The sequence below is a fragment of the Aythya ferina genome (genome assembly GCF_964211825.1).
Source record: "Aythya ferina genome assembly, chromosome: 2".
In the NCBI taxonomy this organism is placed as follows: domain Eukaryota; kingdom Metazoa; phylum Chordata; class Aves; order Anseriformes; family Anatidae; genus Aythya; species Aythya ferina.
The window spans coordinates 57,551,085-57,563,753 of NC_140297.1; the positions used below are offsets into that span (position 1 = coordinate 57,551,085).

General features: G+C 42.5%; 1 protein-coding gene and 1 long non-coding RNA gene across 3 annotated transcripts in view; one reads left to right on the forward strand and one right to left on the reverse strand.

Moving 5' to 3' along the window:
- Positions 1-4,490: 4,490 nt before the first annotated feature.
- LOC311430852 lies at positions 4,491-8,616 on the reverse strand. Its single transcript, XR_014689062.1, has 3 exons — positions 8,500-8,616; positions 7,713-7,780; positions 4,491-7,331 (listed from the first exon to the last, which is right to left on the reverse strand). It is a non-coding gene; the product is annotated as an uncharacterized lncRNA (long non-coding RNA).
- EGFR (epidermal growth factor receptor) overlaps positions 8,186-12,669 on the forward strand; it is a 160,199-nt gene continuing 155,715 nt past the window's right edge. For both annotated transcript variants that reach the window (XM_084507754.1, XM_084507755.1), the window contains exon 1: positions 8,186-8,616. In XM_084507754.1, the coding sequence (XP_084363880.1) occupies positions 8,523-8,616 (94 nt within the window). In that variant the 5' untranslated portion in view covers positions 8,186-8,522. The remainder of the gene's footprint in view (positions 8,617-12,669) is intronic.

The following is a 12,669-nucleotide window of genomic DNA, read 5'->3' on the forward strand; positions in this document are numbered from 1 at the left end:
TTATATCTGGATATTGTGTTCGTACCAGTGGTGCAGGATATCGCACGTTGGTAGCTGGGGGGTCTGATGGAAGCTGGGAGTGTGCACATGGAATTGATTAGAGGTTAGCTTTCTCTCAGTGGCAAGTCACGTGGGTATTTTAACATCTGAACCTGGGTCTGGAGGAGAGGAAGCTGTGGAGACAGCTATATCTTAATTACCTCTGTAAGGTTTACTGAAATGCTCAGAGAATTGCTCATCTGTCTGAACAGAAAGGGAGTTACTACTGTCAAAGCTGCTTGGAGCTCAAGAAATAAATACCAGGGAGCTGAGATCAAACAGATATCCTGAGGTGTGCTGGGGACCACATTATAAATAGGGAGGAACAAAAAGCACGGAGCATTCAGGTGACCCCTTTCAAACTTTCTTTGTATCCATGTTTTGACAGCAGCTAAAAAGTGATGTCAGCCTTTGGTTATCTGGTCTGAGGATTAAGTAACTTTCCCTCCATCCTGTAGTGCCACACAATTCCTGAGGATGCAGTGGCTAGCCCTGGATCCTGCCCTGCCCACTGCTGTATGCTGCCAGACCAGCTCTGCAGAGCTCTCATGTTGTTCTCAAAGGTGGATGCATCCAGTCCTTTGTTTTCATTACAGGTCTTCTGTATGTTTTGTATTACCTATGGTTACTTTGTCTAGCTTATCTCTCAAATTCTCTGGGTAAAGGGGAAGCTCTTAGCATTCTCATCCCACCACCATTTTCATACTGAGCGGTTTTCTAGGTAACCTGTGAAGGTCTGGGTTGGTTTATATTCTGGGTTTGCGGTCAGCCCAGGCTGGAAACTTCAACGATTGGTGTTTGGATCCTGGTCCCATCTTGCCTTCTACAGATTAAAATTTATACAGGAAAACAAATTTAATTTATAAAATTGTGGTCAACAGGGGCAATGGCAAAGATAAAACAAGGGGAAGCAAAAAGGAAGAGTGCAAACAAAACCCATTTGTAGAAGCATTTTGGTGTCGATCAGACACGTGCTTTTGAATGTAATTTCCACTTACGCTTTGATTCCCTTCATGGTGCTGCTTTGGGGTGCACAAGCTGGGTTTCTTCCAGATCAAACTAAACAGAAAGGTGCACTTCAGGTGCAGGCATAGCACACCCCAACCACTAATACACGTTCACTCCATAGTATGATGCTGGAGGCAATCTGAGCTAAAATGTGCAGGAACAGGGACGATGTCAGAGCCTCTGTACCAGATATTTTACTTTACAGATCCAATCTTCCAAGGCCACATTACCTGCTCAAATCTTAGCTTTCAATATTGTGCGTTGCTACATTGACCGAGTTGCAGTAAGACATTCCTTAGGGGCATTTACATTGACTCCTCCTCATTAGAAAATAAAGATATCATTGCTGGGAAGCCGGGCTTTTTGCAGCCTCTCTGGTCTCCACAACCTGTTCTTCCACTCAGTTCTATTTGCTGAATCTCTCCAACATGCTGCAGAAAGCAGCTGCTTGAGAAAAACTTTGGAAGTTACAGCTAACATAAAGACAAAAGGAAACTGGTTGCCTGGCATGTTCTTAGGGGATTTGTTTCAGCACAGTTGCAATCTCTCTGTGATATAGTTTAGATTAATCATACTGAATTCTTCAGTGTTTGCTACATATGTCTTTATTATTTAGCTATACAGTTCTAAATAAAATGTGATGGATTTTTTTAAACATTATGACTTATTTTGCTTAAAATAGAAATCACCATCTACTTTATCATTAAAATGCTTTGGGGACACAACCTTAAAATACATGAGAGAAAAAATCCTTTTCCCATTCTTTTCAGTGACAGCTTTGCTATTGAACCAAGATTTCATGTGGAAAACACAAGGTAATGATTTAAATGGCATTTCTCTGGAGTCACAGCTAAACAACAAGCAATGAAGTGTCTATGATTGTTAGGGTGCTTATTATAGTAAAGAGCTGGGAGAATAGAACTGATGATCATCTTTGCTTTTTTTGGCTAGAAAGGAAAATTTGCCTACTGAGATACTCTGTATTGAATATGTGGATGCTGAGATGAATGAGAAACAGAGTTGCCGACTTTGAAAAATTGGGAAATAGGGATGGCTGTGTCATATTGTTAAATTATGCAGTGAGTGTTCCCTGGATGAGATCACCTGTGCTACTCACTTATATTAACAGTCCAAGGGTAGGCTGGCTAGTGTTCTCCTAAACATGGTTTGAGAGTTTGCAGAGGCCAAGGATTGCTCCTGATCGGTAGTTTGGGTGCCATCCCACTGGTCTGAAGGCTGAGAGAGTTTAGCATTACAGTGGATATAAGCTACTCTATGGCAATTCATTTACACATTGGAGATGATCCTGAAAATGCTGGATTTACTAGTATAGTCAGCTTCTGTGTGTCTTTGTTTTAATTTGAGCAACCTATAGAAAATAATGTAGAAAAGTGTGTTAAAGCAGAGATACCTCTACAATGCAAAATAATGAGTCACCGTGTGGGTAAATGGGAAGGCTGACTTCTTCTCTATTAGTTAACCCAAATAAGGACTGGTAGATGCAGTTGTTTAGGAGAATTGTGGTGTTGCAACCTCTTATCACTCCTATCTGTGTCCGCTTTGGATGCAGACAGCAGGAGATGGCTGAATCTGAAGAAACCCCCATTAGCCGCACCCTTGATGCAAGGCACATTCCTCGCACATTGACTCAGGGCTATCAGCTTTCCTCTCCTCTGTCTTTGCCATGTTTTTCCCAGCATTATAAAGACCTGGGGAGACAGTGTTTTGAGCAGCCACTTGCTATATTTGCTCATGGTATTGAACTTTGGGTAGGAGCTGGGAAGGAACAGATCAAAGGACCTCACTGGGAAAGGAAGGGACAATGAAGGTTAAGGTTAAGCACATCCAGCCCCAACCAGACATCACACCTGAGCTCGGCTTTGCAGCACTTTTACTCTCCATGAGGCAAAGTTCAGGGCATAAGCTTGTGTCATCGCCTTGTACTGTTGCCTCTCTTTTTCACTGTGGACATACCTGGGCTATGACAATCCATGCAACCAGTCAGGAATTAGGAAAGCAAAGCTGTAAAGTCCCTTCTTCACTTGTGCAGAATGGACAGCGAGAGCAATTCAATTAGAAACATTAATGTTAAGAACCAGCCACCTACTATTACTAGTTACCCACCTTGAACATTTATGAACTGGTGACACTAGCATTACTTCTACTGACACTAGGTTGATCAACAGCATGTTCAAATTGTATTTTCTGCAGCCATACAGAGAGGTATGACTTCTGGCTGAGAAAGAGAGTGCATGTTTGCACAGTAATATCAGCGTTAAAATACAGAAATAACATAGAAGCTTGTTTCTCCGCAGGAAGCTGCTGCAAAATTTAGTAACAAAGGCTGTGGGTATAACATATCTCATCTGATCACAATATCATCCTTATGTTCTTTCCTGTACAAACTGTAAAACCCAGTTGGTAACTTCAGCAAGATCAAAGAAATGTTGAGCATCGGGATTTGTCCCACCATTAAATCAGGTGAAAAAACACAACAGTGCAAATATGATGTTACAAATACCAAAGCAATGGATGCTTTCAAGCAGGAAATGTATCCTGCCCCTTGAAATTATCAAGTAGATGCCTATAGATATGCCATATACTCCAACAGTTCAGAAGAGGAACAGGGAGACTGGAGAAGTAATATCTTTACGGGTATTAAAACTATATTGATATATAGTACATTTCATCAATATTGTATAATTAATATTTCATCATTATTGTATAATTATTCTCATGATACCCTGATAACATTGTTCAGTTAATATTATCAATTATAATGCTTAATTTAAATACTGAAAGAATTTGCTATATACTTTTTTATTTAGTGTAGTTATTTTAGATATTAAACAAAATGCACAAAGCACTGTTTTTTGTTTTTTGTTTTTTGTTTTTTTGTTTTGTCTTTTCTGTTTTATAGAAAACAAAAATCAGGGGGCTTTTCAAAGAGAACCCAGAATTCAGAAAACAGATAGCCAGCAGTTTCTCTTCAGCAATGAGTGGCATGGCATATTTTGGTACTAAATCCCAGTACTGCCACAAATGTATCAGTTTTTGTTTTTATATCTACTTTTTTTTTTTTTTTTTTTTTTTTTTTGGGAGGGGGGCTATTTTTATTAGTGAATAAGCTGGTGCTGCAAACCTTATCCAAGTTTAAAATATTTAAAAGTATTTTCCTGAGTTAGGAATAATTTTCCTAGAAAAGGCATCATTGAACTTGTGGACTGAGGTAAGAGATAAAACCCGGACATAAAGAAATTAAAATACTAAACTGTGGGGACTCACCTGAGATAACACCACACAGTCACGTGTCAAAATACTGACTATGCAATTTAGCATAATTAAGATTCAATTCCAGCACCCGTGTGTGTTGGTCTTGTCCTTTCTGTGTGCTGCTGTACAAACAAGCAAACAGTGTTAAGAGAAGACAGAGAGAACTTGAGTGTGTAAAGACATATACATTTTAATCAGGGAAGCTCTCTAGAAGGAGCATAATCTGACGAGTTTTAAATACAATGTTTAGAATAAACAGCTCTTGAATGATAACCCCAGTTCTGCCACTAACACTTTGCCCAAGGCAAATTACTTTGCATCCATAAAATGGAAATGATAGCTACTAACCTGCTTTACAGGAGATTTGCAAAGATAAATTAGTTAATGTTTGTGCAATGTTTTGAACATGTAAAGTGCCATTAAGCTCAAAGAATTATTACCTCAGTTCTTGCTTTAAAACCTCAGCAGGTAGTCATAGAATACAAACTATCATGCAAACTACAATGTCCACAATCTCAAACTCCACGCACTGAGATCTAAGCGAGCCAGACTGTAAAACCCTGCTAATTCAGCTCTTCTTCATTTTTTCTCTTCCATTAAAAAGCCTGGTCTTTAAAATCACTTCTGCAACATAGAAAATGGTTGGAATTGGAAGGGATCTTAAAGATTATCTATTTCCAACCACTCTGCTATGAACAGGGATGCCACTAACTAGGCCAGGTTGATCAAAGCCCCATCCAAACATTTTCAGGAATGGAGCATACATAGCTTCTCTGGGCAACATGTTCCAGTGCCACAGCACAGTCATAGGAAAGAATTTCTTCCTAACATCTAATATCAATCCCCTTGCCTTGCCTTGCCTTGCCTTGCCTTGCCTTGCCTTGCCTTCCCTTCTTATTTTCTCTTTTCTCTTTTAAAGCCATTAGCCTTGTCCTATCATTACACCCCCTGACAAAGAGCCCTTCTCCTTCTGTGTTGCCATTGAGGAACTCTCGCTAATGAATTTTTTGGAGAGAGACAAATGCTGACCCGGTTCTCATTGGATAATGGAAACCAGCTTACATGTGTTTATACTAAACATACAGAAGACACAAGGTATGTACATACTATAAAATAAGTACAACAAAAGATAGCTGAAGCAAGATGTTATATTTAGTGTGATATTCTCACTATGAACTATTAATTTAAAAGCTAGTGGTCAAAATCCTGACCTGCGTCCTATGGCCTTTCATCTATGTACGTATGCAGTTGGTAATAAATGTTTTGCAATGTGAAGGAATATTGTATGTCCATGATGAAATTCACTCAGTTATATTATCTTTAAAGGAGTTATACCAAATCCAGTTGCTGGGTATGTGACCATCTATTTAGGGAAAATGCCATATTTGAATTCAAACTTTCAGAAACTGTTCTGCTGTGTAAAAAAAAGCCTGAAAGACCTGCTTGTCATCATAAATGTCTAAAGCCTCAGTCTTAGAGTCTCTAAGTATCTTGCAACCTTGGCAAGTAGAGCACAGACGTCATGAAAACAATACATTTATGCTCAAAAAGGTGGGAAGACAGAATTCATGGTAGTTTGCTTTAGCAGTGCTGCACTACCAGCATCAGGTGAGACTTTCCTGTAGTGAATATTTGCAGTGTGGGAAAGAAAATTTAAATGGGAATTTGCCTCGTCTTCCCTTGCTCACCTTGTCAGGAATGAAGGAAGAGGTAAGTTAGGATCAAATGCTTGGTTTTATGGGGATTCATTTAAGGACAGGACGTGATGGGTGGTGAATTAAGTATGAAATGTTCCTGCTCAGTACAGCAGATAGAATAACAATTGCATGAAAAATTCTGTAATACAAGTATTTGTTTTGCAGCATGTTAGGACAGGACTTTGTCAAGCTTATCCTTTGAATTCACACGCAAAAGATGTTTCCTTTTTCCCATGTTTAGTTTGTTTTTCAACTGTCACACTGAATTAGATTTTAAAAGCTCCATTCTTTTCCATGTTGGTATCTTGATGATCAACATGTGTATCTAGAGGCATAAGTTTTTGTTTGATATTTATCTATAAAATTGATTTGAGGTTCTTTTCTTCAATGTCTTAATTGCACTTCCTTTCATATAATGCAAGCTGAGATCTTTATTGTGAGTCAAGGTTACTTTGCAAATATTCTGTCTGTAGAATTTGATTTATTTTTTTCCTGGATGTCTCATTTTTAAAAATTCTTCAGTTTGTCTAAATAAATGAAAATGAATCATATATACATAAAGTTGATGATTTTGCAGTATGAGGGTCTTTGAAGTGAATTGAATGAAATGAATGTCGCATTGTAAAATCAGTTTCTGACCTCTGCTACAGCCACAGAACCAATCCTATAAGTAGAGTTGTATGGATGTTACTAATGTCTGAATTTACCTCAAAGTATTCTTTTGCATTACTTACAAAATATAACCAAAACAGAATGCCAGCTAAATCACTCAAAAGCTATCTTGTAACCCAGTTCAACTTAATAAATGATTAGACATAATACGTGGTTAAAGGCATGTGTTCGTGCATCTCTTTTGTGCTAGTATAAGTAAATGGGGTGACGTTTTTAGCCTAATTAGCACAGTAAGTTGTTAAACAATCAGCAAAAAAAGACTGTCCAGAGGAAGTTGACGGGAAAGAGAAAAGTAATACATCTCTCAGAAGACATGCATCACAGAGGCAAGTCAGGATACACTCAGTGGCAGTTTTGCAATCCATTGTGTTCCAGCATACTGTGATAGACATAGACATTTAGCACGTAATCTCCCAAACCGTATGTCATTATGGACTTCAGTTCTGGAGTTCCCAATTAATCATAACAGTTCATATCCTATTGACTGTGCAACAGAATTTCTTTCCTCACAAGAGGAAAGAAATTACCAGCAGCATGTGGCAAGTTTGAATGTTGAATCAGGAGGTGGCAGACCATTTACAGTGAGATCCCAGCCCAGACAAGTGGCACTTCACGTCCTATTCCACTTTACGGAGGAGCAGCCTGTTTGGGAGAAAAAAAAAAAAAAAAAAAAAAAAAAAAAAAAAAAAAAAGATATTGGTACCACAAGCATATCCCACTGAATACTGAACAGCTTGGTTTTGCCTCTCGGGGTGAAGATGCTGCGGGGGGAGGATCGCTGTGCATGTGCTCCTTTGCTTAATGCCTGTGGATTTCCCTGGAGCATCTCAAGAACACTTGTATTATTGTGCGTTCATTAAGCAACTTACTACACGGAGCGACTTCTCACCGCCAGTGCAAGAAAATAGGAGCAGCATGCACATATAGAGCCCCTGCTATCCTGGTACTAAAAGAGGCATAGATAGGAGCAATGCAGGGTGTTTTTTTTTTGTTTTGTTTTGTTTTGTTTTTGCACGCACACACCTGGCCTTGCCCTGGGGGGCAGCTGAGCACCCCGAGAACAGGGCTGTTTGCACGGAGCCGAGTTTGCTCTGGTTTCGGGGGAACAGAAAAGAGGGCACCGCTCTGCATCCCGGCTCCTTTTGGGGCCGGGCCGGAGCAGGAGGGGGTGCTGCTGCCGAAACTCCGCGCTGCTCCCCCCGGGGGGAACACGGTGAGGACCGGAGGCTGTGCAAGGGCCACACAGCTTTTTGGCAAGCAGCGGTACAAACACACGGGCTGAAGCCTCCAGACAGCTGGATACAGCCTCTACACACCCACCCCATGGCCCGAGAGGGGAGGAGGACAGGGGACCTGCCCCCCCCCCCCCTAAATATTCTCTCCCCCTCCATCCCGGGCCAGGTGGGGAGGCCGCCTTTTCCCCACCTGGGCGGGGTTCCTCCTCCCCTTCCTCCTTGCTCCCGCCCCATCCTCCTCCTCCTCGGCGTCCCCAGAGGGAGCCCCTGCGCTCCTTGACCGGGCTGAGAGCGAAGCCGGGCGCTCCCTGTCCCGCAGCCGGCCCCAGCTTCCCCGCAAGCCCCCGCAGCCCCCGGCAGCAGGAGGAGGAGAGGGAGGAGGAGGAAGAGAGGGAGGAGGAAGAAAGCAGCACCCACCCCCCCGCTGCGGGGCACGCACGTGTGCGCGCAGCCCTCGACGGCCGCCCAGCAGCATGCAGAGCCCAGCCGTGCGGAGCATCGCCGCCCAGAGGGGCTGAGCGCTTTGGTGTGCAGGAGAGCATCTCCGAGCAAAGCTCCGAGCCCCCCGACCCTACTGCAAGAGGGGGCGTCCCGCAGGATGGGCGGCCGCAGCCCCCCCGGGGCCGCTGTCCTGGTGATGCTGCTGCTTCTGGAGTGCGTCGCCCTCTGCTTCGCCGTGGAGGAGAAAAAAGGTAAAGGGGGAAAAAAATTAGGGAAAAAAGAGGGGGAAAGGGGTCCCGCCGGAGGCACCCCGTGGGAGCCGGGCTGCGGGCGGCGGCGCGCCGCGGCCTCCCGCGGGGAGCGGCGAAGGGAAAGTCCCGGCTTCTTTCCTTAGGAGAAAAAAAAAAAAAAAAAAGAGAGAAGGGAGAAAAGGGGAAAACAAACCTCTAGCAGCGCTCCCGCAGCTCCGACTTCCTGATTCTAGGTTTATTTTCTTTTGTGGGGGTGGAGGAAATAAAAGGGAATAAACCTTGGCACATCTCATCGCTTGTGCTTCTCTCCTTTCTTGGTGTTTTTTTTTTTTTTTTTTTTTTTTTTTTGTTTGTTTTTTGTTTGTTTTTTGTTTGTTTGTTTTCCTCTTCCCCCTCCTCACTCCCCCTCCGCTCAGCTCCTCTCTCTTCCCCTAGTCGCCCGGTGGCTCCCGCAGCGCTTTCCCTGCCCGGCTCAGCCCCGGGGCTGCCGCCGGCCCCGTCCCGCACCGCTCCCCGTGGAGCGCGGCGGGGAAAAGCCGAGCAAACCCCGCTCCGGCACCCTCTGCTTGTCGCTCTGCCCCCACACCTCCGCTTGTCCCGCTTGAAAACGAGAAATATGCACGCACGCTGGGAAGGGGATGCGCGCCCAGAAATGGGGATGCGCGCACCTGGGAAGGGGACGTGCGCATGGAAATATCCCCGCACGCACCTGGGGAGGGGAACTGCGGAAAGAGGGAAAACTTCACGTGGGTTCAGTTTCTCCCGTTGGTAAACCTAAGAGCGGTTTATCCCCGTCCTTCACCCCGTGGGGAAGCCGCCCCGACTCGGCTGTCACCCCTCTGCGGGTGCGTGGGAACTGCGCGGAGCGGCCGGGGCAGGGCGCTGGGGGCCGGGGCCGGGTTTGATATTTGAGAAACTGGTTTTGAGGGTGAGAAAAGGGTTCTGGCTGGTCAGATCCATCGCTTTTTCTCCGTGTGTGGTGTTCTTTTGTGAATTTCGAGAGCAGGCCTGACTGCTGTTCCAGGCAGAGCACAGTCCTATTTATCTTGGAAATCTGCCAGCAAGCAAAAAATGCAGATTTGGTTTTTGTTGTTGTTTTCCATTCTTTCTAAAGAAAAAGTGGGAAAAGAGAATTAATAGTGATTAGAAGAGCTATGCATGGCTTAGAACGACCTAGCTAGTCTTTCGTGACTGTGGACAGTAAAACCATCCTGAAAGGGAGAAACACCCTGTTCGAAAGAACGAGTTGCACAACCTTAAAAAAGCGAAGAGACTCTCTTGCTCCAGAAATCAAGTTCATACCTGTTGTTGATGTAACATGGGCAGTTTTTCTTTTCTTTTTTTTTTTTTTTTTTTCTTCACCCTTTGAAAATGATGGGAAGCAAGTTGACTCTACCCCCTGTGCTGTGTTAAAGCTTTTGAAGTGCAATCTCAGGTGCATATACCCTGAAATACGTAAAGTGTGAGGAGAAAAACGTTCTTACCTTGTTTATAGTGTTTAATTCTATGTCTCATGAAATTATGAGGGTGCTGTTTATTTGAGGATTATTAAATAATCAACAGCTACATGATAAACCCAATGGAGATTATTCACAATATGTTCTGCTAGTGAGTAACTGTTTCTGTGAGGAGAGCTGGAAACTTGGTGGCAGAGGAGAAGGCAGAACAGTTGAATCAGTTATTTGGTATTTATTTGTTTTTTTCCACACCTGAGGATGAGTAAGAAAGTAAGTCATGGGTACAAAATGAAGCAGCATTTGAGAATCATGAGATATTGGTTTGAAGCAATGGGTCCAACAGGCAGTAGACCATCAAAACCTGCTGAGGTCTGGTCACATTATAGGACTCCTGGGCATCTGAATTCAGAATAATTCTGAAAGCAAATGTGCTGTAATAATTATGTGCAACCCTTGTGTTTTATTAAAAAACTTCTGTTGCCTCTAGAGGTTCAAATGGCATGTGAATTTACACTTTTAAAAACTTCAACCTGCTTTGTTCTATTCCCCAAAAGAGCTGATGCCTCAATAAATAAATAAAGAAAAGTACCCAGGCAAATGTTCTTGCTAGAAGAAGGTCTGAATCAACCTATAAAATCTGATCAACATAGTGGTTTAATGGAGATTTAAATACAGTTGTATGTTTTCCCAACATTTTAGAAAGATTTCTTTGAATATGGATTAGAGAAAACTTATTTAGTTGTAAGACTGTAGATGTGAAGATGAAAAATAAACAACAACAAAAAATCGTGCTTATTCCAAAACCAAACAGCATTGTTGGAAACAGAAGTACACTCAAAGGGATCAATATCTACCTCTATCTCTATCTACCTGCTCTAATGTTGACCCAGATTAATGATGGTGGAACTAATCTGGATTTCCACTGATGTTTGCTGGATGGCCTGTTAGGTGGTACCGAAGATAAATACCTGTGACAGCAGGCATGTTGCTTCCTGCAGGATGCATTGGACCAATGTCCATTTTGTTTGTCAATGCTCAGGGACTGCACTACAGTTAAGCAAACTGCTTTTCATTGCTTTATTGGTTTTCTATCATTAGTTTTGATCTGTAGTTGCAGCCATCATGGGATGGGACCTGGGAGTGGACATGCAAACCCACTGGGCACCTCTGTGGCTGCAGAAGTTCTCTGTGATGCCCTTGTGTACCCATCTTGTATATTGCTTTCTGGAAAACAAAGGGAAATTAACCTCCTTAAGGATGCTGAAGTATTCATTTCCATGTGAAATGAAAGAGAGTCATGTAATATTCTATGCAGTGGGCTACATGTGTACTGATACTATGTGATGCTGCATTTTAGATTTTGTAGTTTCTGTACTGCATGTTATTCCATACTTGTGACAGATACATGACCCACAAGAACTGGAACGCTTGTAAGAGCTTGCTCCAGTTACGTGCAGGCAGCTCTGCCTTTTCAGATGACCTCCTCTCTTGTACCTGCATTTGTTTGTATTATCACTGATGCAAGAGGAGTTTTCTGTATGGAAACAGGAGAAAGAGGCAGGGGGAGCTGTTATTTTTTGTTTGTTACCTAAGGTCCCGTCTGTGCACTATGCGCTTTTTTTCTTTTCTTTTTTCCTCTCCTCCGTAAATGACTGAACTTTTTGTTGTTGTTTTCTTTTTTCTTTTGGAAACTATATTTGTGAAACTGCAGAGGTGTATGCAGTTAGAGGTATGGAAACTTAGGTGCTAAAACAGTCCAATTTGGTGAAATAATACAATTAAGAGAAGTTGAGTATAGACCTGCTCTTATTCCAGTGCTTCGATGTGTGAATGATTAAGGGCAAAACCCAAATCCTGTTGTTAAGGGCAACTTCAGATAAGCAAGAAAAGGAAGATAAAGTGACAGCAGTCATCCTCTTAATTCAGACAACTTACAAATACAGTGGCTATCTGCAAAATGCTGCAAAACATCTGCTGACATCTCAACAGAGTGTGTGCATTTGTGTAACGTGAACAAACTACCCACAGAAATGATAGTAGAACATACAAACATATTATTTCTTGCATCAAGAGTATGCGAAGAGATTTGCAGATAAATGAGAAATCAAGATCGATGCCCTGGAGACTACAATCAGAGTAGTCCATTGTAATTCATTTGTTAATTTATAGAGAGAGACTTTCAGGGAGTGTCACACAATGCCATTATGCTCCTCGGGGCTGACTTTTGCGTTTGGGTATCCATCTATCACTGAAATCACTGGGATATGTGAGCTTTAGCAGCAAGATAGCTGACTAGCCAAACCAGTTTCTTCAAAAGGTGTCCTTATCTTCCTCTAGCACAAACTGTGTTAGCTTGATAGCTCTTCAGAAACCAGCCTACTGAAAGGTTTACTTCATTTCAGGGAGGATGACTGTACCTTCATCAAATGCAGCAATATCAATAGTTTCAGTGCAAAACCAAACTCCTGGATTAGTCCAAGTTTCGGTAGTATGTGTGTATCAGAGGGTACAGTCACCCTGTGGATGTGAGCATTGCATCAAAGAAAAAACTCGCATTCAAAATTCAGTAGTCAGCATGTCATGGTCTACACATTAG